We start from the raw sequence: 27,459 nt of genomic DNA, 5'->3' as shown, positions 1-27,459 counted from the left end.
GGCAACCCAGATCACGGTGTTCCCACAGGAGGGAGGAAGTTCAACAATGAAGTCCATTGCCAAATGCGTCCAAGGACGAGAGGGAACAGGCAACGGCTGTAGTAACCCACTGGGGCGAGAATGGCTGGACTTGGAAGTGGCACAAACAGTACAGGCAGAAACAAAGTCTTTGACATCTTTACGAATTGTCGGCCACCAGACAAGACGCCGTAAAAGTTCAAGAGTTTTAACAGGACCAGGATGTCCCACTTGTTTGGAACTATGAGTCTGTTGCAGGATAGGCAGACGAAGCTCAGGAGGTACAAAAGCCATTCCGATGGGGGTATCAGGAGGGGCAGAAGATTGACCAGCCAGGATTTGATCAGCAAACTGAGGGTACAATGAAGCGATGATCTTGACAGGAGGAATAATTGGCTCTTGTCTTTCAGGAGAACGATCCACCGGAGAGAAACTTCGCGACAGAGCATCGGCCTTCAGATTCTTGGAGCCAGGGCGATAAGTCAAGATAAAGTTGAAACGAGAAAAGAAGAGAGACCACCTTGCCTGTCTGGGATTCAGCCTCTTGAGAGACTGAATGAATTCGAGATTCTTATGATCGGTGTAAATCGTGACTGGAATCAAAGAACCTTCAAGGAGGTGATGCCACTCTTCTAAGGCAAGCTTGACAGCCAGAAGTTCTCGATTTCCTACATCATAGTTATGTTCAGCAGGCAAGAACTTCTTAGAGAAATATGCACATGGGTGCAGCTTTCCATCAGAGGGATGTCTTTGGGACAAGATAGCTCCAGCTCCAACTTCAGAAGCATCCACCTCATTGAAGAAAGGTAACCCCGGATCAGGATGGCGGAGAACCGAAGCGGAAGTGAAGGCATCCTTCAGGGATTGAAAGGCTTCAATAGCAGATGGGGGCCAAGAGCTGGGTTTACCCCCTTTTCGGATGAGTGCCAGGATAGGAGCTATACAAGAAGAGAATCCCTTAATGAATTGCCGGTAGTAATTGGCAAAACCAATGAATCTCTGGATCGCCTTGGTGCTCAGCGGAAGGGGCCACTCTTGGATTGCGGACACTTTAACAGGATCCATCTCGAAACCCTCTGGGGAGATGATATAGACCAGAAAAGGAATCTTGGACACTTCAAAGACACATTTCTCCAGCTTGGCAAAGAGAGAGTTCTTCCTCAAACGAGAGAGTACTTCCTTCACCTGGGAGCGATGGCTTGCAAGGTCCTTGGAGAAAATCAGGATGTCGTCTAGGTATACGACCACAAACTTTCCCAAGAGATCCCGGAAAATGTCGTTCACGAATTCCTGAAAGACAGCGGGGGCATTGCAGAGACCAAAGGGCATTATGAGGTACTCATAGTGCCCATCACGAGTGTTGAATGCTGTCTTCCATTCGTCACCTTCCCGGATGCGGATAAGGTTGTACGCCCCACGGAGATCCAACTTAGAGAAGATTTTAGCCCCCTTCAGTTGGTCGAAAACTGCGATCTGCGATCAGAGGCAAGGGATACCGGTTCTTAACGGTGATTTTGTTTAGACCCCGGTAGTCAATACAAGGACGTAGGCCTAAATCCTTCTTCTCCACGAAGAAGAATCCAGCCCCTGCAGGATGGGCGAATAAACCCCCGCTGTAGATTTTCTTGAATATATTCTTTCATGGCAGAGGTCTCTGCTGGGGAGAGAGGATAAGTGCGACCTCTAGGAGGCATGGTTCCAGGCAGGAGATCAACTGGACAATCGTAGAGACGATGAGGATGGAGAAATTCTGCAGACCTTTTACAGAAGACATCAGTGAACTCCTTGTAGAAGGAGGGAAGCGTCTTCAAATCTGACGAAGAAATATTCACCCTCTGGATGGGTTCAGCAGGAAGGCAGTGCTGTTGACAGTAAGGACTCCAACGGGAAACCTGCCCCGAGGACCAATCAATAATAGGGTTGTGCAGGCGTAACCAAGGAAGCCCCAAGACGACTGGAAAAGAAGGACAGGAAATAATTAGGAACGATAACTTTTCTTTGTGTAAAGTCCCAACCTGTACAGGCAATTCCCCAGTCGTCACAGAGATAAACTCGGATTCAAGGGGTCGATTATCAATGGCGGTTACACGAAGTGGAGGAGTCAATGGAAACAGGGGAACATTCATATGCTTGGCAAAGAGAGCGTCCATGAAATTGCCGGCAGCTCCAGAGTCAATAAAAGCAGAGCCAACAATGGTCTTAGAGGACAGACGGATCTGTAAAGGCAGAAGAAACCTATGAGAGTTATCTTGTGACTTGGGAGTAACACCCCCTACATGAGTCTTTGCAAGGTTATCTTGAAGAGAGGAACTCTAAGGCTTCACAGGACAGGAGTTGGCAAAGTGAGATTGACCCCCACAGTAGAGACAAAGTCCAGCCATACGTCTCCGGAGTTTCTCCTGTTCAGAGAGACGAGCTCTTCCGACTTGCATAGGTTCCTCCAGAGGAATAACAGAAGGCTGCTGGGAGGTAGGAGGTAATAGAGGTCTTTGAAAGCGAAGAGCCAACATGGGTTGAAATTTCTTGACTCTGTCCCTATCAGCTTGATGTTCTCTCTGACGAGTGTCCACCTTGACAGACAAAGCAATGAGGTCTTCAACCTGCGTGGGTAATTCCAGGTCATCCTTGAGGTGGATAGAGAGACCATTGTAGAAGGCAGCATGATAGGCATCATTATTCCAGCAAGTCTCTGCAGCGAGGGTACGGAATTCAATGGCATATTCCGCTACACTGCGATTTCCTTGGCGGATCTGGAACAGACGAGAAGCAGCGGTCGCCACCCGACCGGGAGCATCGAACACCGTCCGGAATTCATGAAGGAAGGCTTTGGAATCGTCAATTAAGGGAGACTCCTTCTCCCAGTGCGGAGATGCCCACTCGAGCGCTTTCCCCGCCAGACGAGTGATTACGAAACCAACCTTTGCTCATTCAGAGTTAAATTCCGCAGGTTGCAGGGCGAACCGAATCTGGCACTGGTTCACAAAACCACGACAGGCTTGAGGGTCGCCACTGTAGAGCGGTGGTGCAGGAATTCGCGGACCAGAAGTGGAGGATTGTGTAGCCATATCGGCAGCAGCTAGCGTGGGCGTTGTCGGCGTTGGAGTAGTCGGCGTGAGCATGGATAACTTTTCCAAGATCGCCTCCAGCGTGCGTCCGACGTAATTTTGCCGAGCTTCGTACGCCTCCATGCGGGAATGCAGACCTCGAAAGGCCCTGCTGGCTGAGCTTCCTCAGTGGGATCCATGGCCCAAGTATAATGTCAGGGAGCCGGGAGGTCCTTCCAGGGAGGTAGTCAGGATCGAGGAGGAAGCCCTCTTGAGGGAGCAAGGTCGCGGTGTCCAAAGGGTTAATCAAAAGCGTAGTCAGGATCCAGGCAAGAGTTCAAAGGCAGGCAGAATATTAGCAAAGTCCAAAAGTCCAGGCAAGAGGTCAGCGACAAACAGGAACAAGATAAGTCTTCAGCAAAGCAGACAGGAAACCCAGGAAACTTCACAGGAATGAATCCTATACTTGGGCACCATTCTGGTGTCTTGGTAAGGCTTTTATATTTGAATTTGGCGCCATTCTGACGTCATCGGCGTCCTTGCGCCGACGCGCTGATGTCATCGCACCGGCGCCGCTACCCACGTGGCGGCCATGGGCGCCGCCATTTTGGGAGCGACGCCGGCAGGGAAGGACGCGCCGCCCGGAGCTCCTGGACCTGCTCCGGGCGGCGATCGTAACACTCTCTCTCTCTCTCTCTCTTTCTCTCTCTATATATATATTCTCCACATATCTCTAAAGAGGATGAATTTACAACAGCGCCAACCAGAATAATGTGCCTCACAATCAGCACCCAGGGTTTGCCCCACAAATTTACCCTTTAGAACAGGAGTGTCCATACTTTACTAATGCAAGGTCTACCTTTAGTGATGATGATTATGATCTACATCCATAAAAGCATTGTTAGCATTCTGCTCCATGGAAAATATTACTGAATTATTATTTTGATTTGAGATCATTTATATTGCTATATTTAACAAACAACTATTTCTATGTAACCATAACATAATAAATATCTGAATGAAAAGCATGAAATAGGAGGGTGATTTAGACAAGCTGTTTGTTGACAGTGTCTTGAGATCTACTGATCACCAGCTAAAGGTCTACTGGTAGATCCCAATCTACCTTTTGGGCACCCCTGCTTTAGAACATTACATTCACTGCCCACATATGTCTTTAGCATCTGTTTAAAATATGTTTGGTTCACATTATTATTTTGGTCAGCAGACAGCTCAAGTTGCGTGATTATTATTTATATAATTAACTATTTAACTTACCAAGTGGAAGATAGATTCCATCCTGCCTGCTGTGGCTGGCTGTGCTTTTGAATTGCAGATGAATGTACAATGTGCACTTGCAGCCACCCACCAGCCAAAATGCATAGAATTATTATGTGCCTGGGCATGCTGTGCACAGCTCCATGGCAGTCTCAGAGAACTAGCAGGACGGGCCGCACGCAGAGTCACATTGTGACGTTGCCTGCGCTTGTGCGGTTCAGTTATGCGATGACGTCACTGCAGTACCAGACCGGATCGGATCTCTGTTCTTCTCGGGCTGCTGTGGGCAAGATAATTTAACTATTTATGCAATTATTAATAAAGCACAACAATGAGTTAATGAATTACATTAAAGCTGTTTTTATTTCAGTCTTATACTGACAGTTATATAGATGTTAGTGGCGAGTGCTTGCCACCCCTAAACATCTTACCGCCCTAGGCCCGGGCCTTGGTGGCCTCTCCCCAAATCCGGGCCTGCATGTGTGGGTTTCATTCTGCACTCCTAAAACATACATGCAGGTTCATTGGCTCCTGATGAAATTTGCCCTAGTGAGGAGAGTGGATTCTCAGGGTGGGAATGCGATTTGGACCTTAGATTTTGAATGAGGTATAATCCATAGTAACATAGTAAGTTAAGTTGAAAAAGAGACACAGGTCCATCAAATTCAACCTTTTTACTTTTTTCAACCTGCCTATCTGCCAGTTGATCCCGAGGAAGGCAAAAAACCCCATCTGAAGCCTCTCCAATTTGCCTCTGAGGGGGAAAAAATTCCTTCCTGACTCCAAAATGGCAATCGGACCAGTCCCTGGATCACCTTGTACTATGAGCTATTTCCCATAACCCTGTATTCCCTCACTTGCTAAACACCATCCAACCACATCTTCACAGCTCTCACTGTAACAAACCCCTTCCGAATATTTAGGCATAACCTCTTTTCTTCTAATCGGAATGAGTGACCTTGTTTCAGCTGGAAAGACCTTCTGGTAAATAAATCATTAGAGAAATTATTATACGATCCCCTTATATATTTATACACAGTTATCATATCACCCCTTAAGCGCCTCTTCTCCAGCGTGAACATCCCCAACTTTCCAGTCTTTCCTCATAGCTAAGATTTTCAATACCTTTTACCAGCTTAGTTGCCCTTCTCTGTACCCTCTCTAATACAATAATGTCCTGTTTGAGTGATGAAGACCAAAACTGTACGGCATATTCTATTCATATCCATGTAAAGCACTGCAGAATATATCAGCACTATGTAAATAATTATAATAATAAAGAATGGAATTTTTGAGAGTTGTTGTATGCCACCAAGTGGTGAATTCTGGTATGGCTTGCATTGCGCTGATGTCAAAGCGAACACACTTGCATGTCAGCTTTTTTGCCAGTTGGGTGCAAATTGCAACCAACATTTTCATTGTGGGGATTCTGGGGTGCAATGTTAAAATGGCAATAGCATGAGATTCTTTTGGCGTACGTCTGTTGTGGATGGACACAATGATGTGTTTAAACACAAATACAGGTATGGGATCTATCTTTCAGAATGCTTGGGACCTGGGGGTTTCCAGATAATGGATCTACCTTACCTACCACCATACCTTAAAGGGGTGGTTCACCTTTACAGTAATGTTTAGTATGTTATAGAATAGCTCATTCTAAGAAACATTTCAATTGGCCTTCATTTTTTTTTTTATAGTTTTTTAATTATTAGCTTTCTTCTTCTGACTCTTTTCAGATTCCAAATGCGGGTCACTGACCCCATCTAAAAACAAATGCTCTGTAAGGCTACACATTTATTGTTATTGCTACTTTTTATTACTCATCTCTTCAGGACCTCTTCCTATTCAGGTTGCTATTCTAAGCACTTTTGCCATGTACATTTTTTTTTAATTCCAAGATATTAAAGGATACATGTACTGTTAATATGAATGAATTTTGTTACAACAGTGCCACCTGCTGGTCCTTTTCTGACCAGTCTGACCAGAAAGAGGGCTGGTCTGATAGTAGGCTAGAAATGATGAACATTATGTTTTGGGTTTCTGTACCAGCCCAAGGCAAGCACAGCCCTTTAGCAGTAAAGATCTGTGTCTCCAAAGATGCCCCAGTAGCTCCCCCAGGCCGGGACTGGCAATCTGTGGGTTCTGGCAAATGCCAGAGGGGCTGCTGTAAATTGCCATAGACTATATTTATTGGGCTGGTGGGTGCTGTTTGGACCTCTGTGTTTCTGAAATGCCAGGGCCTATTTTGATTCCCAGTCCAGACCTGAGCTTCCCATCTTCTTTTCTGCTGATTCACTGCACATGCTCTGTGCTGCTGTCACTTACTGAGCTTAGGGATCCACTCACAATATACAGTACACATAGAATAGAAATGTCACAATATAAGGCTGATTAGTAATTAATACAGATAATTACTACATGACAGCACAGAAACCAGTGCAATTAGCATCAGAATTTAATAATCAGCCCTGTAGCATCAGCTTATATCACAGGGGAAGCTCATTTTCTGCTGGATAATTAGTGACGACCCCTAAGCTCAGCTTCTCAACAGCTGCTCAGAGCCCACTGAGCATGTGAGTGTCACAGACACTTTCCAAGATGGTGACCCCCTGTGACAAGTTTGAAGTCCTGGATCATTGCTGCTATTGACAAGCTGAAACTTTAGGCTGGTGCAATAAGTTCAGTATATAAAACATGGCAATTTTAGCCATATTCATTTTTAGATTTTAGTTCTCCTTTAAGGGGTTGTTAAAACCCAATAGCTATTGTGGGAGGGTTGCTTGCTGTGAAAGGGGTTAACTTACCTGTTAGGACTTGCTTTTGTGTCTTATATTTGAACAGTGCCTTAGTGTGGTTTTTGAACTGGTTCTCTTTGTTTCTTTCATTTGTTTGCTCATTGAATGTTCGTTATCCAGCGGCATAACTATAGAGTAAGACTGCTTCCTTTATAACTGTATGATATACATATATAATACACAAAAGCCATGAATATCTTATAAATTATATCCTTATAAACGGTGAGTTCTGATGTCATCATTTATAAACGGTGAGTTCTGTCACATGCTTCATTAAAACTTGTGTATTATATTAAAGTACCCCCAGTTGTAAAATATGAGGATATTAGAAGTTCCATGACCTGTATGAAAACACTCGACCTTCAGCCTCGTTTTTTTTATGGTCATGAAACTCCTTGGTAGCGTATAATATCCTTATAATTTACAAGAGGGGGTACTTTATTCACTATATAACTTCTATCAAAGCGACTGGTCAGAGAGCAAGGCACATTAGAGAATGTGGAGCGGGAAGGGGGAGTGATGTTATCAAGTTATTATACCTTTCCATTAGTTACATATAAAAGGACAGTTCCCAGAGGGCTTACCTGTCATTTGATGAAGGACTGGTTCCCGAAGACAGTGTCGTCATGGTCTTAAAGTAGGGATGCACCAAATCCAGGATTCGGTTCGGGATTCAGCCTTTTTCAGCAGGATTCGGCCAAATTCTTCTACCGGTCTAACCGAATGCGATTTTGCAGATGCAAATTAGGGGTGGGGAGGAAAATCGTGTGACATTTTGTCACAAAACAAGGTAGTAAAAAAAGTTTTCGCCTTCCCACCCCTAATTTGCATGTGCAAATTAGGATTCTGATTCAGTTCGGTATTCGGCCGAATCTTTTGCAAAGGGTTCGGGGGTGCATCCCTATCGTAAAAGGGATACTGTCATGGGAATTTTCCCCTCCCAAAAGCATCAGTTAATAGTGCTGCTTCAGCAAAATTCTGCACTGAAATCCAGAAATTTTGAAATCTGACATGGGGTTTGACATATTGTCAGTTTCCCAGCTGCCCCAAGTCATGTGACTTGTGCTCTGATAAACTTCAGTCACTCTTTACTGCTGTACTGCAAGTTGGAGTGATATCACCCCTCCCGCAGCAGCCTAACAACAGAACAATGGGAAGGTAACCAGATGGCAGCTCCCTAACACAAGATAACAGCTCTGGTAGATCTAAGAACAGCATTCAGTAGTAAAATCCAGGTCCCACTGAGACACATTCAGTTACATTGAGTAGGAGAAACAACAGCCTGCCAGAAAGCAGTTCCATCCTAAAGTGCTGGCTCTTTCTGAAAGCACGTGACCAGGCAAAATGACCTGAGATGCACCTACACACCAATATTACAACTATAAAAAAAATACACTTGCTGGTTTACGAATGAAATTTTATATGGTAGAGTGAATTATTTGCAGTGTAAACAGTGTAATTTAGAAATAAAACTACATCATAAAATCATGACAGAATCCCTTTAAAAAAAAATTAATATTGTAGCAGCTATGAGAAAGTTATAATTATATATATAATGTTAACTAAAGCATCTCCACCAAAATTCAGTGTCAAGCGTATTTATTTTACTGATGAGATAGCACACACCTTTCCCATACAACCTCTCTGGATTATATTTGCATGGGTCAAGGAGCTCCCACATAATAAATACAAGTCTGTACATAGAGAAGGCTACCTGCGCAGAATAACCTGTGCCCATATGTTACACTGAACAATTGTTGTGTTTGGGAACTTTCAACACTTAAAAACTAGGTTGTTTGTCCAGAGGAGAAACACAAAGCTGCTGTAATGATGAGTGTCTCAAACAGTGTGCTGCTGTGTGTACAGCAAGAAACATATTTTTGTGGAACTGTACCTCTCTCATTTTCCAGAAATGCAGGCGTCTCGGATACTTGAAGGTCTGGCCCTGCATGGAACTCCAAAGTCATACCTCCCAATGTTTTGGAAATGTTTTTTTTTTACCATGACCATTTTTGTGGGCATTAATTACATGTTAATTACATGTTAATTACATGTCAATTTTACAAAATTTGGCAGGTTATGAAAGTTTGAACACATTTCTGTGGTTTTTTTTTTTAGTTATTTACAGTTTTGCTAATGAAGATGAATTGCCCTTTAAACTATGAGTCTAACGTCTCCCAAGAGACATTTTTTATCTTAATTGTTACAATGACTCATTTGCTTTTCTCAAAACTGTTACAAAAGTATCTTAGTGCACTTGGTGGCTGTTCTGGGCTCTCTGGCAAAAGCCAATCAAGTTAGAAACGTTGTATCTTTTTCTGGCTGTTCAGTTCAGGAGATGAAAGAGAAAGTTGGGACATTTCAGTAACAAGCCGGGACTGCGGGTTGAGCTGTCAAAAGCGGGACTGTCCCGCTCAAAACGAGACAGTTGGGAGGTGACTTTTAATACCACCTATAACACAAAAGGGTACATCACCTTTATAATACAGAAGTTTCAGTTAGTTACATGTACTTGACTCAAATTACTAAAACCAGGGTTAGAACTAGGGGTAATGCATTCAGTAGTTGTGGAACAAATCCAGGGCAGCAACTTGTCTGCAAAGTTCTTTATTGGGATAATGAGTTACACACCTGTGGAAGAAGCCAACAAAGAAATTCGGTGAGCTTGCTCTGAATATTATATTTAGAACTAGGGGTAGGCAGAACTAGGGGTAGGCATGTACCATAACAGTGGGGGGTATAAGCACATTCTGAATATAAAGGAGTTTGTCACAGTGACAGACATCTGTATGTACAGGTAGAGCTGTACAGGGATTGGCTGGGTGAAGTCCGACCTTCCCCCTTCCTCTGCAGACTATCCAATCCCCACGCGATTTTACTGGGACTTAAACTCTCCTGATCTTACAGAGAGCTGTGGAGGACAAAAAAAGACATACCCAGTCGCCTATCAGTGAATTAAGATTTAGTTCATCCTTCCTATATCTCCAGCCGCTCCTTCATTATATAGAACTAATCTGCCACAGTTTAATGTGCCGCTCTCAGACACAAGAGTGACAGCAGGCGGGGCCAATCAGAGCAGAAAGCGGCTTGTGCGAGGCGCTCAGTCAGAAGTATACCACGTGGAGAGGGCGGGGCCAGCTTCAAAATAAACAGGTGTGTGCGCGGCGCAGCTGAGAGTAACGTGGGTTACTGGTGTGGTGATAAGGTGAGCGCTGGGGGTGCGCTGAGTGAGGGTTGGAAGCAGTTGTGGAGAATTAATTGGGTGAGGTAAGGCATTTATCGTCTGCATGTAGTCGTTGTGTTATGTAGCTGCTGAGGAGTTCCACCAGGATTTAGTCAGGGGACTCCTTTTGTGGCGGGGTAAAGTTGATCAAAAGTTGATTGACAGCTGACATTTAGGTCCTCCAGGTGTTCTGTTGTTTTGTACATCTCAGGTCCCTATGGCACTTAGTGCTGCTGCAGTTGCCATGGAGAGAGAGCGATAGTCTGAGACAATTTGCAGTTGGGTTTTACTTTCTAATATTTGAGGTTTTTAAGCTATTTATCTTTTTATTCAACCAATCTCCAGTTTGCATTTTGGTTGCTAGTGTCCAAATTACCCTAGCAACCGCACATTGGTATGAATAGGAGAGGCCTGAATAGAAAGACGAGTAATAAAAAAATAACTATAAGAATAAAATTGAAGCCTCGCAGAGCCAGTGTCGGACTGGGCCGGCGGGACACCGGGAAAAACCCCGGTGGGCCCCGGGCTCTTGTGGGCCCCGCCGGCCCAGATCCGCTACTTAGTGGGGCGGCGCGACCCCACTTTGTTTGGGGTCGCGGTAGAATACAATGGCTGCGCATGCGCACAAACGCGGCGCCGCGCGCATGCGCACAAACGCGGCACCGCGTTTGTGCGCATGCGCACTAGCCCCCCTGCAGCACTCCGGAGCGGCAGTGGCGGCTGGAGGGGGCCCTGGGGCAGTAGCCCCGGTGGGCCCCATGCCTCCCAGTCCGACCCTGCGCAGAGCGATAGGATTTTGCTGCCATGGTCATTTGAAAGCTGGAGAGAGAAGAAGGAAACCATAACAAAATAGCAAAGACCAAATGAAAAGTTGCTTAGACTTGATCATTGTATACATAATGGCTTTCAGCGTTGCAAATAAGCGATTTTATTTTCAAGAGATGTAGGAGTACTAGGACAAGGTAACCAAAATGATTGTGGGGTCAGTGATCAAATCAAACTCTTAAGGCATTTGAAGCAAGTGAGTTTTAATGTTGGTGTTATACTGCAAGTGTTTTGTATTTGTACAGTAGGGAGGGCGCGGGTATTATTAAAGGGGTTATTAACCTTTCTGTTAACTTTTAGTATGATGTAGAGAGTGTTATTCTGAGCTAATTTGCATTTGGTTTTCATTTTTTATTTGTGGTTTTTGAGTTATTTATCTTTTTATTCAGCAGCTCTCCAGTTTACAATTTCAGCAATCTGGTTGCTAGGGTCAAAATTACCCTAGCAACTATGCCCTGATTTGACTAAGAGACTGGAATATGAATAGGTGAGGGTCTGAATAGAAAGATGAGTAATGAAAATAAGCAATAACTCTAAATGTGTAGGCTTACAGAGCATTTGTTTTTTAGACAGGGGTCAGTGACCCCCCCCATTTAAAAATCGGGGATGAGTCAGAATGAAAAAGGCAAATAATTTAAAAACTAAAAAAAAAACAAATAATGAAGACAAATTGAAAAGTTGCATTGAATTGGCCATTCTGTAACATACTAAAAGTTAATTTAGAGATGAAACACTCCTTTTAATTCATTTGAAGCAAGCGAGTTCTGATGTTTTGTTAATATTTTTACTGTAGGGAGGGTCCGGGTATTAAGGGAGTGCATGGATTGAGTTGGAAGGCAAATAAGATATGGATACAGTAAGTCATGCTGCAGTACTGTATAAACAAACTTTCATGTGCTACTATGCTTGTTTATATCAAGCACATGTCAGGGAATAGGACGCGGTGTCACAAGGATTTCTGATCCTGAAAGTCTGCACTGTCAGGGAAATATGAGGACTGTTTGCCGAGAGGCATGTGGCCGGCACTGATAAGACTGTGGGCATTGGCTGAGAACTGCAGAAAGAGAAGTTTTCATAAAGTGCAGGGTAAGGGCAGTAGCCGACGGGGAGATTTGTTTCCTTCTCTAAAAATACACGACTGTGGGCGATAAAGCTCCAAAAAATGGCTCTCCATTGAACATAACTGAAATTGTCTGCGGTAAAACCGATGCATTGCTTCCTTCTTCCAAAGTCGCCTCTGGAGGAAACTTCGGACGACTTTACAATATATTGGGTTTTACCACCAGTTATTTCTAGTGACGAGCAAATCTGTCCCCTTTGCTTGGCCGAAAATTTTGCGAAACTGCTGAAAAATTAGTGAAATAAGTTTAAGTCCATAGGTGATTTTTTTTTTTCTTTTATGTGCACAACTTTTTTATCACTCCAACTGCATTAGTCAGTGGGTGTTTTTTCTTGTGCTGACTTTTTTTGTCTTGGTGACTTTGTCCAAATGGATTAACGTCAATGGGCGTTTTTTTGTTGCGGCGACTTTTGTTGTCTTGGAGGGGGGTTTGTTGCAGTGAAATTTTTTCACAGCCAATTTTTGCTGCAGTTTCACAAAAAAATGTACAGATAGCGAAGTGTGGAATTTCAATGCGAATCCATCAAGTGTTAAAATGCAGCATGTTGCATTTAAACTTTTTTAATTTTTTTTTATGGACCGTTCAGGGTTTGCCTTCCTACAAATTAAATACTTTAAAATATTTGTGGGCAAGTGAACATTATCTGCAACCAAAAATTGTATCTCTTAAAAATATTGCTTTGGGTGTATTGGTGTTAGGTTGCACGCATCCATCTTCTGCGTCCTCTGTAAGCTGACCGGAGATCGGTATTCAGTTGGAGCAGTTTGCGACAACTGCACATGCGCGGAATTACACAGAAATTGCCGATCTCCCTGAAGATGGATGCATGCAACTCCGCTGGAAGAATCTGCGGGGTAAGTATAAAGAATGGGGCAGTTTCCCGGGGGGGGGGGGGTAGTTAGCCTGGGGTAGGAGGGAGGTCTACCTGGGGAGGGGGGTACATGTTTTTTTTCCCACAGGTTGAATTCTCCTGTAAAACAATTTCATTTTTTGATGTTCATGTTCCTTCAAAATAAACATTATCTGAGCCTGCACTGACATTGACCCCCCCCCCTGCACAAGGTTGATCTAGAACTGGTTTGCTGAGATGGGAGTGAAATAACTTCACTGGCCTGTACAAAAGCCGGACTTTATAGGAATTGTTCAGTATAAAAACTAGGTAAATCGGCTGTGCAAAATAAAAAATTTTCATATAGTTAGCCAAAAATGTAATGTATAAAGGCTGCAGTGACTGGATGTCTAACATAATAGCCAGAACACTACTTCCTGCTTTTCAGCTCTCTTGGTTTTCACTGATTGGTTACCAGGCAGTAACCAATCAGTGACTTGGGGGGCCACATGGGTCATATCTGTTGCTTTTGAACCTGAGCTGCATGATGAGGATCAATTGGCACCACTGCAGTTTCTATATTCTTCATTGTATAATTCCATATTATTATATAGCAGATAGAAACTAAGGAAAACAGATGGGGGATAAAGGAGTTGGCAGTAGATAAGCTGAGGGTTACTAATTTAAAAGTAAAAGTTCCACAGGTGAGAGACCAGAATGCAAGTGACACACACATCTGGGTTATATATTGTGCCTGATCCAAATTGGTTTCCAGTATGGAAAACGAGCTTGTAAGTGATTCTGGAGTATATTCGCCCTGCTGTCATGGTTCTGTTACATTCAGTTCTCTTTATCTACTGAGATATATCAGTATGTCTTTCTCCTGACACTGCTATATAGTTACACACTAAGTAATATTAGAGGGTGCCATTGTTTTGCTGCACCCCTGCCATTCACCTAACACAAAAAAAAACCCAGTGTCGCATGATCCATTTTGTGTCCACATATTTTCAGCTGCAAGAATGCTTTCTTCACTATTGCCTTAGATCTTTGGCATCACCCCATCACTTGTTGCCATAGCAGCTCTGTTATTAAAGATCTAGAAATATACAGTACGAGCACTTAATTCTTAATGATTCTCCAGGTCCTGAAATTATATTCATGTAGAACATGTAACCTCATTTGTTTGTTGTTTAGTCTTCTGCCAGTGTCTGTATGTATTAATTCACTCAGTTGAGGACATTGGGGGGGGGCCCTTTTACTTGGTTCAAGTGAAGGAATTGAATAAAAAAAACTTCGACCCCCCCCTGGTTTTTTTCGACCATCGAATGGGCTACTTCAGCCTTCGACTACGACTTCGAATTGAACGATTCAAACTAAAAATAGTTAGACCATTCGATAGTCGAAGTACTGTCTCTTTAAAAAAAAAAACTTTGATCCCCTAGTTCGCCAACAAAACCTACCGAAGTCAATGTTAGCCTATGGGGAAGGTCCCCATAGGCTTTCTAAGCTTTTTTGGGTTGAAGAAAAATCGTTCGATCGATGGATTTTATATCCTTCGAATCGAAGGATTTAATCGTTCGATCGAACGATTTATCGCTCTAACGAATTGGGGTAAATCCTTCGACTTCAGTATTCTAAGTGGAAGGATTTCAATTTGGCATTTGAATATCGAGGGTTAATTAACTTTCGATATTCGACCATAAGTAAATTTGCCCTTAGCGGTCAGGAGGATATTTGGTTTTTGTGACTGTTTTTTAAATGAAGCAGATAATACAGATACAAAGGCCTGTGCTAAATATACTGAGTTTTTTTTTTTTTTTTTTTGCATATATTTGCCTATTGTTTTAATTAAGAAATCTCTATGGTTCCTGTTATTTCTGGCACTAAACAAGAATATGAAGCCAGTTTAAATTTAGTACTTGTCACCAGGCCCGGACTGGCAATCTGTGGGTTCTGGCAAATGCCAGAGGGGCTGCTATAAAGTCCCATATAAATTCAGTATTTAGTGGGCTGGTGGGGGCTGTTTGGGCCTCTGTGTGGGCTGATTGGGCCTCTGTGTAGCTGAAATGCAAGGGTCTATTTTAATTCTCAGTCCGGGCCTGCTTGTCACTTCCTGAACCAAAGACTCGTGATAGTAAGCCCCTAATGATGAACTGCTCAAAGGCTACTGAAGATAAGGGGATAGTAAGCTCTGAACAAATTGGCCTATTTATAAAGAAAGTGGGGATACGGTCAGTGAAAATAGTGCTTCATGATGACAAATAATAGGAAACTATATGGATTCTTTAAAATTAAAACAATAGGTGGAATGTAATTTGAACACAAGCCCTATTAGTTAGGTGTGTACTGTTTAGTATAGGCGTATACTGTCCCTTTAAAATAAAACCATTTAGCAAAAAAAAAAAAAAAAAAATATATATATATATATATATATATATATATATATATATATATATATATATATATATATATATATATATATATATATATATATATATATATATATATATATATATATATATAATTTTATTTTGCACCATCTGAAGAACAGCAGTGTTCTTGGTTCCAGTAATACTTGCTTTTTAAGTAGGGATGCACCAAATCCAGGATTTGGTTCGGCATTCTGCCGAGATTCATCAAAATGTCTCATCTCTGTGCTGTTCATGCGGTTCTCTTTTTCCTTCCTAATTTTAACTTTTCAAATTAGGGTTCGGATTCAGTTTGGTATTTGACGGAATCTTTCACAAAGCATTCGGCCGAATCCTAAAATAGTGGATTCGGTGCATCCCTAATTTTTAAATAAAACTACATCGAAAACAACCGCCAATGGACAAAACGCCATAGAAGATAAAGAAGTGGTTTGCATTAAGTACACTATATGGGCACAAGTATTTGGGCACCCCTTTTAATTATAGTGGCCAGTTTATCATGACATTCTTTACAATGTAATGCTCTTACTTTGTGGCAACGATTTTGCATGATATTGCCTATATTCACAAAGTGAGGGTAGTACAGAATGGGTTTGCTGGGATGGTAGTGGAAGAACCTGCATAGAGCCCTGACCTCAACAAATACCTGTGGGATCAATTGGAATTCTGATGTGAGCCAGACCTTATCGCCCACCATGCGTGCCCAACCTCTTACCCATAAATGTGATCATTTCCCACCAACATCTTGTCAAAAGCCTTTCTAGAAGTGTAGAGGCAAAGGCTGTTTCAGCAGCAACTTCTTAATAATTGCCTGGTTTTGAAATGAGATGCTGAACACTGCAGGCGTCCACTTACTTTAGCCCATATAATGCATATGCCACAATAGAAATGTGTTTTTTTTTTTTAATGTACCTCTATCTCGCTTCCAATCAGTACAATTTATTTTTGGATGATTCTCTTTCCCTCTTGCTTTAGATCGAGATGGCCAGGCTGTGGTTCCTACTCTTGGGTATCCTGTCTCTGACCGCTCATTTCAATACACTACAGGCTGAAGAATGTTCCATAAGGAAACTCTTCAATGGCGAGGATGAAAAATTCTGCAGGTAAGACATTTGTCAGAACTTATTCCAGAAATAATGTTGTTTCTGCCATGTTTGCATTCTTTCCTACCCTGCAGCCATACCTTTTTGTTTCACTTAGCATTCTTTCTTACACTAATATTTATGTTTTTTTTTTTTTTTCTCCCTCCTTTTGTCTTGCAGTAAAGGTTTAGATATTATATATTCAGATATTGGCCTAGTGTCCTGCATCTATATCCCCAACTGCTTTGACTTTTCTTGGAGCCTCTCCAAAGTGTGGGAACATCCTTTAGTCAGATACTCCAAAGCCCAACCGGTAACTATAATTAGGCTATGGAAAGTACTTTTAAATGATTGACTGTTGCTTACATTTAATGCTGTTGGTTACTGAAGTTTTAAGTATGTAGATATAATTCCTTAGCAGTATTACTCAATACCGTGCACTCAGAAATATGAGACTAGTGCTGGACATTTTCAAGTTCATAAATATCACCAATTTTCCTGATTTTGTATAAAATATCAGCTTTTACATTACATAGTAAGTTTATGTTGAAAAAAGGCACACGTCTATCAAGTTAACCTTTTGACTCTATTTTAACCTGCCTAACTGCCAGTTGATCCAGAGGAAGGCAAAAAAAAACAAAACATTTAAAGCCTCTCCAATTTGCCTCAAAGAGGGAAAAAATTCTTTCCTGGCTCCAAGATCGGACCAGTCCCTGGATCAACTAGTACTATGAGCTATCTTTCATAACCCCGTATTCCCTCACTTGCTAAAAAGCCATCCAACCCCTTCTTAAAGCTATTGGTTTGATATGCGCTTCCGTTTATAGAATAAAGTACACCAACTTTTGTGTCCCCCAAATGTCTCAAAAGTTCCCTGTATTCTACAGGAATCCGGAGCCAAAAGATTTGTCCCGATATTGCGTTCACACCTGGCGATCGCTTCTTGTCTTTAAAATAAAAGAAAAGACAAAACGCAACAATGTGAAATATCGTAAGAGCCGGTATTAGGGCCCTGCTTAGTTAGTACTCACAGGATTTCCCAGACACGGCTACAGATAGAAACCGATCCGCAATGTGGCAAAGCTCAACCCGTCCCTCCAAGCGGTGTTACTGCTCTCTTCACGGTATGTTGCGCTCACTATCTTTGCGATCTCGCTCCTGGACGCACTAGTTGCCTCGTGTCCCACAGTCTCGGCGTCTTTTCATCTACTTCCTAGTTCAACCAGGGTCAGATCCTCACGGGATAAGTTAGCGGATAAGAGATGCCTTGTACTGGGGAATTGTACAAGCAACAAGAGGGAAACTCAAATATTTGAATGCCTTTTATTCATAAACATAGTAGTTACTTACACTTCAAAATGCTCTGCCTAACGCGTTTCGTGAATCAATCACTTCCTCAGAGGCTAAAGTTCACTTTACTTGGTCATTCCTTTATAGTCTGCCTAATTGGCATAATTGGTTACCTCCTTTCAATCACCAGCAATTAACATTCAGAAAGGATGTAAAAAGGGAATAGATACTTTAACTTAATGCATTTAAAATTGATACATTTAAAATAATTAAAAATACAAATTCTCGAAATTAGACATTTATATGTATTAAATAAATATTAAAAAACAATTTACTCAGATAAAACAATTTATATCAAGATCTATATTCAAACCCATTGGTTGTAACGTCTTTAGGGATATTATCCATCTGGTTTCTTCTTGTGATATTATTTGGACATTGTTGCCACCCCTCCAGGTTTTTGTTTTGTGTGCAATTCCCATAAACTTTAACTCACTAGTGTCACTATTGTGAAATAAGGAAAAGTGTTCTGAAACACTATGTGTTTTTAGACCTTTTCTGATGTTCCTTATGTGTTCTGCTATTCTCAATTTTAATTTCCTAGTAGTTCTTCCAACATACTGTTTTTTGCAGGGGCATTCTAATAAATATACAACATTGACTGAATCACAGGTTATTAATTTATTAATTTTATATTGCTTATTTGTCTGATTCGATTTAAAATCACATACATTTCTCGCATTGTTTTTCAGAGTTTTGCAGGCGATACACTGCATACACTTAAAGAAACCTTTATTTTTACCCAACCAAGTGGGATTACCTATCTCCTTCAGGTAGCTAGGAGCCAATGACTGTCGCAATGTGTTTGGGCGAGTAAATACAATCGATAGTTTTTCCCCAATTTCTCCCCGCAAATCCTTATCCATTTGTAGGATGTGCCAATGTTTTTTAAAAATGTTGGCGAGTTTATATCCCCCTTTGCTAAATTTAGTAATAAAGGGTACACATTTTGAATCTTTTTCTTTGGTTTTCGTCCCCAATAACGCTGATCTATCAATTTCATCCACCAATTTCCTTGATTCCTCTATAAGTTTTGGGTCATATCCTTTTTCCAGAAAATCAACTTTCATAAGTTCGCAATTTTGCTGATAATCGACTGGGTTCGAACAATTTGTAATGGGTATATACCGTATGATAGTGGGCACCATAGGAAGTGGTTGAATAATATCCCTAGGGGACAATTTGGCAGAATCAAGAGAAATTGTTCGAACCCAGTCGATTATCAGCAAAATTGCGAACTTATGAAAGTTGATTTTCTGGAAAAAGGATATGACCCAAAACTTATAGAGGAATCAAGGAAATTGGTGGATGAAATTGATAGATCAGCGTTATTGGGGACGAAAACCAAAGAAAAAGATTCAAAATGTGTACCCTTTATTACTAAATTTAGCAAAGGGGGATATAAACTCGCCAACATTTTTAAAAAACATTGGCACATCCTACAAATGGATAAGGATTTGCGGGGAGAAATTGGGGAAAAACCATCGATTGTATTTACTCGCCCAAACACATTGCGACAGTCATTGGCTCCTAGCTACCTGAAGAAGGAGATAGGTAATCCCACTTGGTTGGGTATCGCCTGCAAAACTCTGAAAAACAATGCGAGAAATGTATGTGATTTTAAATCGAATCAGACAAATAAGCAATATAAAATTAATAAATTAATAACCTGCGATTCAGTCAATGTTGTATATTTATTAGAATGCCCCTGCAAAAAACAGTATGTTGGAAGAACTACTAGGAAATTAAAATTGAGAATAGCAGAACACATAAGGAACATCAGAAAAGGTCTAAAAACACAGTGTTTCAGAACACTTTTCCTTATTTCACAATAGTGACCCTAGTGAGTTAAAGTTTATGGGAATTGCACACAAAACAAAAACCTGGAGGGGTGGCAACAATGTCCAAATAATATCACAAGAAGAAACCAGATGGATAATATCCCTAAAGACGTTACAACCAATGGGTTTGAATATAGATCTTGATATAAATTGTTTTATCTGAGTAAATTGTTTTTTAATATTTATTTAATACATATAAATGTCTAATTTCGAGAATTTGTATTTTTAATTATTTTAAATGTATCAATTTTAAATGCATTAAGTTAAAGTATCTATTCCCTTTTTACATCCTTTCTGAATGTTAATTGCTGGTGATTGAAAGGAGGTAACCAATTATGCCAATTAGGCAGACTATAAAGGAATGACCAAGTAAAGTGAACTTTAGCCTCTGAGGAAGTGATTGATTCACGAAACGCGTTAGGCAGAGCATTTTGAAGTGTAAGTAACTACTATGTTTATGAATAAAAGGCATTCAAATATTTGAGTTTCCCTCTTGTTGCTTGTACAATTCCCCAGTACAAGGCATCTCTTATCCGCTAACTTATCCCGTGAGGATCTGACCCTGGTTGAACTAGGAAGTAGATGAGAAGACGCCGAGACTGTGGGACACGAGGCAACTAGTGCGTCCAGGAGCGAGATCGCAAAGATAGTGAGCGCAACATACCGTGAAGAGAGCAGTAACACCGCTTGGAGGGACGGGTTGAGCTTTGCCACACTGCGGATCGGTTTCTATCTGTAGCCGTGTCTGGGAAATCCTGTGAGTACTAACTAAGCAGGGCCCTAATACCGGCTCTTACGATATTTCACATTGTTGCATTTTGTCTTTTCTTTTATTTTAAAGACAAGAAGCGATCGCCAGGTGTGAACGCAATATCGTGACAAATCTTTTGGCTCCGGATTCCTGTAGAATACAGGGAACTTTTGAGACATTTGGGGGACACAAAAGTTGGTGTACTTTATTCTATAAACGGAAGCGCATATCAAACCAATTGTTTTAATCTTTTAGGGACGGAATCCCTTTGTACTTTGCGCATCCAGTGTTTTATTTTATTTTTGCGCAAGATCTATATATACTACTGTATATCCCTTCTTAAAGCTATCTAATGTATCAGCCTGTACCACTGATTCAGGGAGAGAATTCCACATCATCACAGCTCTCACTGTAACAAACCACTTCCGAATATTTAGGCAGAACCTCCTTTCTTCTAATTGGAATGGTTGATCTTGCATCAGCTGGAAAGACCTACTGGTAAATAAAGCATTAGAGAGATTGTTATATGATCCCCTTTATATATTTATACATCATTATCATATCACCTCTTAAACACCACTTCTCCAGAGTGAAAACCCCCAATGTGCCTTTTACCAGCTTAGTTGCCCTTCTCTGGACCGTCTCTAATTCATAAATGTCCTGTTTGAGCACTGGAGACCAAAACTGTACGGCATATTCTGGATGGGGTATTACCAGTGCTCTGTACAGTGGAAGAATGATCCCCCTCCTCCTGCTAATCTATGCCCCATTTAATACAGCTCAAGACCTTATTTGCCCTTGATGCTGCTGACTGGCATTGCTTGCTACATCCACGTTTATCATCTAAAAGGACTCCAAGGTCCTTTTCCATTATGGATTTGCCTAGTGCAGTCCCATTAAGGGTATAAGTGACTTGGATATTTTTACATCCCAGGTGCATGACTTTACATTTATCAACATTGAATCTCATTTGCCACTTAGCTGCCCAGATTGCCAGGTTGTCAAGATCCTGTTGTAAGGATGCCCCATCCTGGATAGAATTTAATTGGGCTGCATAGTTTTGTGTTAAATAAAAGTGGACCCAATACCGAGCCCTGAGTGACCACACTAAGAACTTTACTCCAAGTAGAGAATGTCCCATTAACAATCACACTCTGTACCCGATCCTGTAGCCAGTTTCCTATCCATGTGCAAATGAATTCATTGAGCCCAACAGACCTTCGTTTTGAAAGCAGTCGCTTGTGGGGCACAGTATCAAACGCTGTGGCAAAATCCAAATAGATCACATCTACGGTCCCCCTACTGTCCAACATCTTGCTTACCTCATCATAAAAAGCAATCAAATTTCTTTGACATGACCTATACTTCATGAAGCCATGCTGATTGCTGCTCATAATGCATAACAAGCCTTCAAATAATTTGCCCACCACATATGTCAAATTCACTGGCCTATAATTGCCAGGCTGAGATCGTAATCCTTTTTTAAATATTGGAATTAGATCAATTTTCCATAGCTACAATACCAGATCAAAGCAAATCTGAGAAAATAAGAAATAAGGGCCTGCCTAAAACTGAACTAAGCTCTCTTAGAACTTGGGAGTGTATGCAATCTGGCCCTGGTGCATGGTTTACATACATTTTTATTAAAGCTTTATTTAATTAAATAAATATTTGGACAGAGACAACTTTTTTTTCTAATTTTGGTTCTGTACATTGCCACAATGAATTTTAAATGAAAATCCGATGCAGTTGAACTGCAGACACTCATCTTTAATTCAGTGGGCTGAACAAAAAGATTGCACAAAAATGTGAGGAACTAAAGCCGTTTTTTTTTTTTTTTACACAATCACTTAAAAGCAATTGGACAAATTAAACTGAAAAGAAAATGTTTATTTCTAATACTTGGTTGAAAACCCTTTGCTGGCAATGATAGTCTTGAACTCATGGACATCACTAGATTCTGGGTTTCCTCCTTTTAATGCTCTGCCAGGCCTTTACTGCAGCGGCTTTCACTTGCTGTTTGTTTGTGGCCTTTCTGTCTGAAGTTTAGTCTTCAACAAGTGAAATGCAGCTCAATTGGGTTCAGATCAGGTGACTGACTTGGCCATTCAAGAATATTCCACTTCTTTGCTTTAATAAACTCCTGGGTTGCTTTGGCTGTATGTTTTGGGTCATTCTGAAACGCCTCCCAATCAATTTGCATTTAGCTGGATTTGAGCAGACAACGTCTCTGAACAGCTCAGAATTCATTTGGCTGCTTCTGTCCTGTGTCACATGATGGATAAACACTAGTGTCCCAGTGCCTCTGGCAGCCATACACGCCCAAGTCATCACACTGCCTCTGCCATGTTTTACAGATGATGTGCTATGCTTTGGATCATGAGCTGTTCCACAATTTCTTCGTACTTTTTTTCTTGCCATCATTCTGTTAGAGGTTGATCTATGTTTTAAAGCAAAGTCCAATCTAGCCTTTCTATTCTTGATGCTTATGAGTGGCTTGTACCTTGCAGTGCACCCTCTGTATTTACTTTCATTCAGTCTTCTCTTTATGGTAGACTTGGATATTGATATGCCTACCTGGAGAGTTTTGTTCACTTGTTTGGCTGTTGTGAAGGGGTTTCTCTTCACCATGGCAATGATTCTGCGATCATCCATCACTGTTGTCTTCCGTGGACGTCCAGGTCTTTTTGTGTTGCTGAGTTCACAAGTGCGTTCTTTCTTTCTCAGGATGTACCAAACTGTAGATTTTGCCACTCCTAATATTGTAGCAATTTCTCGGATGTTTTTTTTTTTTTTTTCCATCTGTTTTTGCAGCTTAAGGATGGCTTGAGTCACCTGCATGGAGAGCTCCTTTGACAGCAAAATCTTCCACATACAAGCACCCCTCTCCAATCAACTCCAGGGCTTTTATCTGCTTCATTGATAATGACATAAGGAAGGAATTGCCCACACCTGCCCATGAAATAGCCTTTGAGTCAATGGTCCAATTACTTTTTTAGCCCCTGAAATTAAGTGATTGTGTTCAAAAAAGGCTTTAGTTCCCCACATTTTTATGCAATCTTTTTGTTCAAGCCACTGAATTAAAGCTGAAAGTCTGCAGTTCAACTGCATCTGAGTTGTTTAATTTAAAATTCATTGTGGTAAAGTACAGAACCAAAATTAGAAAAAAGATGTCTGTCCAAAGATTTATGGGCCTATCTGTAGTAATGTCTGATCTGAAATCAGCTGTTGGGTCTGGCTGACTGCAATGTGTCCAAATCCATGAACTATAAGATGAATAAAATGGTCCTCCACCAGCCATTCCTTAAAAATATTTGTATTGAGTGCTGGAGGGAAGACAGGATTATTGACAATGGGTTAAAAGAAGGTATGTGTATGTAATGAATTTCTATTCCCCCTTAAGCATGTACCAGACCTTCAAGGTTTGTTTAGTAGGTGTTATGGAGAATTCCATGTAATCTGTCAATCCACGGGAGATAGATCAGGTGGTCACATGTGGACCGCTGCTCGATCACAAACCAGGCTTTATCTAAATGTTGAGACCAGTCAATGAGTCTTTTTAGGATAGAGGCCTTATGTATCGAGTGTAGTCTGGAAGGACTAGTCCTCATTCTGCTTTACTCCTGTATAAAGTGGATATTTTAATTCTAGGGAGGCGGTCTCTCCATATAAATTTGGTAATGATTGCTTTGAACAACCTCAACAAGGTAGGAGGGAAGGGGAGAGGGAGACGCTGGAATAAATACAAGAACCGAGGCATGGCATTCATCTTTATGACATTGACTGCCCAACCAGGAAATAAGCTGCTAAGTCCTTTTTGTAAGTCTGCTTTTAGTTTCACTAGCAGTAGTGCTGATATTCTTCAGGGTAGCTGCAAGTCTCAGTGCAGGGCAGGAAGGCAGTGTACCAAATGCAAAAAATAGGCACACCGCTCCAGTATGTTGCACTTCGCACATTGCCCTGGAGGTCATAAACATATATAAAGATGGCTGTGCGATTGCAATATACTTATCAAATGACACATGCCCAAATAACATGCAGCCAAGTTCCTGTGCCAGTCAGTTATTTTGGGCGCTGTGCCCAAGCTTCTTAAGAACAAATTCAGTTTGTTAAGAAGAATGACAGAAGATGTATTTCTTATACAGATGGTTGTTCATCTTGTGGTGCCAAGAATCTTGCTTTGACATTTCAGCAGTCCCAGTCCTGGTGCTGTTGTACCTCATCTGCAGTTAATTAACACACATTAGCATGGCGGCATGTAGGAACTGAGGCACGTCCCTTCTCTACATGTTCTCCTCTCTTCTACTGACTGTCTTATTACTTTTAATACTTCAAGAAATGACACGTACTCCTCACTTGTGATATCCAGGCACTGTAGAGATGCAAACCAACCATGCCACCAAAATGATGTGCCCTATTCATGGCAGATGCACGATTAATGGTGGCTCCATCCGTGTCATGGAAACTACAAGGATCATTGACTACTTTTGGAAGGAGCCCAACTCTCGATGTGAATTAAAACAGCCAAATAATAGGGAATCTAAGAAATTCCCTAATTCTCTAAATAAATAATCAGGTATGGGACCTGTTATCCAGAATGCTTGGGACCTGGGGCTTTCTGGATATAGATCTTTCCATAATTTGGATCTTCATACCTTTAAAGGAGAACTAAACCCCCATAGTGATAAGTTCCCACTGGCCGCCTCCCCCTGCACAGTCTTACCCCCTGAATTCTGTCCCCTCTAGAAAAGGTGATCGCATATGCAGTGAGCGCAGAGGAGCTCACATAGCCATCTTCATCTTTTCGGTAATATTCATGTCTTCTTCCTCCCCTTCGGCAATTTCCGTCTATTTCAGCGCATGCTCAGTTGGACGCGTACTGGACGATTTGCGCCAATTGTGCATGCCCCAAACACCTCAAATGTCATGAAAAGAAGAAAATGCCCGTGAGCTCTGCTGTGCTCACTCTGCATGTGCGTTCGCTATTCTAGGGGGGGGACAGAATTCAGGGGTAAGACTGTGCAGGGAGGGGGGCTAGTGGGGACTTATCACAATGGGGGGTTTAGTTCTCCTTTAAGTCTACTAGAAAATCATGAATGCATTAAATGCGCCCAATGGGCTGGTTCTGTTATTATTTAGGATTAATTAAATCATAGTTTGGATAAATTACAACCTACTGTTGTATTATAACAGAGAAAAAGAAAATCTGTTTTAAAAATTTGTATTAAACTGAGTCCATGGGAGAATGCCTTTCTGTGATTCGGAACTTTCTGGATAATGGGTTTTGGATAACTGATCCCATACCTGTAATATATTTTGTATTCATTTAGAAAAAAAAGTCCTTTACAGTAAAAAAATATAATTTGACACTATTGCTCTATATTTTTTATTTTCTTTTTATTGCTATTCTTTTTGTTAAGGCCTATTTAGCAGCTTCCAGTCTCTCATTTTAACAGCCTGGTTGCTACAGTAAATTGGGACACTAGCAACCAGATAGCTACTGAAATTCCAACCCAAAGAGCTGCTGAACAAAAAAAAGCAAAATCATAAATAAAGACCAGTTGCAAGTTGTCGCAGAATAAAACTGTCTATAGCAAAGGAAAAAATTGTTTAAAGGTGAGCTATCCATTTAAGCTGGTAATAAACTATTTATAATTATTCTTTATATGTCACCAATATGTTCTGCTGTGCTTTACAGTTTATACATATTTATCATGAGTCCCAGGTGTTTGGCTAATTTTGACCATCTATGTGCTATAATAATATACAATACTATAATTATTATACAATATAATATATAAGTTCGTGCAGAATGTTTTATTTCTGATCCATTTCCTGAATGACCATATGACAGCAATTCAGATATATGTCTGTTGCTTTCCTGATCCATGCATTACAGCTCATCTTCCTGAATGACCACAAGAGGGCAATATGTATCTGTGTATGTGTTGGACACCTGACTTTTGCACAAATGGTTAAAGAGTCTGTGTCATTAAAGGAGAACCAAAGCCTAACTAAAGAAGTAGCTAGAAATGTTGTACATTATTATGTTCTGTACCAGCCCAAGGCAACCACAGCCCTTTAGCAGTAAAGATCTGTGTTTCCAAAGATGCCCCAGTAGCTCCCCATCTTCTTTTCTGCTGATTCACTGCACATGCTCTGTGCTGCTGTCACTTACTGAGCTTAGGGACCCACTCACAATATACAGTACACATAGAATAGAAATGTCACAATATAAGGCTGATTAGTAATTAATACAGATAATTACTACATGGCAGCACAGAAATCAGTGCAATTAGCATCAGAATTTAATAATCGGCCCTGTAGCATCAGCTTATATTACAGACCAACCTCATTTTCTGCTGGATAATTAGTGACGAGCCCTAAGCTTAGCTTCTCAACAGCTGCTCGGAGCCCACTGAGCATGTGAGTGTCACAGACACTTTCCAAGATGGTGACCCCCTGTGACAAGTTCAAGTCCTGGATCATTGCTGCTATTGACGAGCTGAAACTTTAGGCTGGTGCAGTATATAAGATATGGGCTTTTAGCCATATAAATGTTTAGGGTTTACTTGTTCTTTAAAGGAACAGTGTACAATTAATACCCCTTTGTTGCTTACTTTCACTTTTTTTTTTTTAAACATTGAGCTTGAATCTGACTTGCAAAGTGCCCCATAGCAGAAAGGCGAAAAAGGCGATAGCAGCTTGCACTTGCATTCCTCTGTGCAATGACTGAGGCTTTTTTCATCAGCTGCAGTTTTTAATTTATGCTCACAACATTACCGCCAAAGCTGTCTGAAGGAATATAAACATACATTTAAACTGCAGATGCTGAAAAACAGAGCTTAGGTACTTTAGGTCATCAGTGGGAAG

At 41.2% G+C, this 27,459-nt stretch overlaps 1 protein-coding gene across 6 annotated transcripts in view; it reads left to right on the top strand.

The window, feature by feature from the left end:
- Nucleotides 1-10,263: 10,263 nt before the first annotated feature.
- The window catches only part of pebp4.L (phosphatidylethanolamine binding protein 4 L homeolog), a 57,680-nt gene continuing 40,484 nt past the window's right edge, over nucleotides 10,264-27,459 (top strand). For 2 of the 6 annotated variants that reach the window (XM_018251058.2, XM_018251054.2), the window contains exons 1-3: nucleotides 10,298-10,399; nucleotides 16,538-16,665; nucleotides 16,825-16,957. In XM_018251058.2, the coding sequence (XP_018106547.1) occupies nucleotides 16,544-16,665; nucleotides 16,825-16,957 (255 nt within the window). In that variant the 5' untranslated portion in view covers nucleotides 10,298-10,399; nucleotides 16,538-16,543. 6 annotated transcript variants of the gene reach the window in all.

Source organism: Xenopus laevis, chromosome 3L (genome assembly GCF_017654675.1).
Source record: "Xenopus laevis strain J_2021 chromosome 3L, Xenopus_laevis_v10.1, whole genome shotgun sequence".
Classification (NCBI taxonomy): Eukaryota; Metazoa; Chordata; class Amphibia; order Anura; family Pipidae; genus Xenopus; species Xenopus laevis.
Note: the sequence above shows the minus strand (reverse complement) of the source record. Positions and strands in the feature narration are given on the sequence as shown.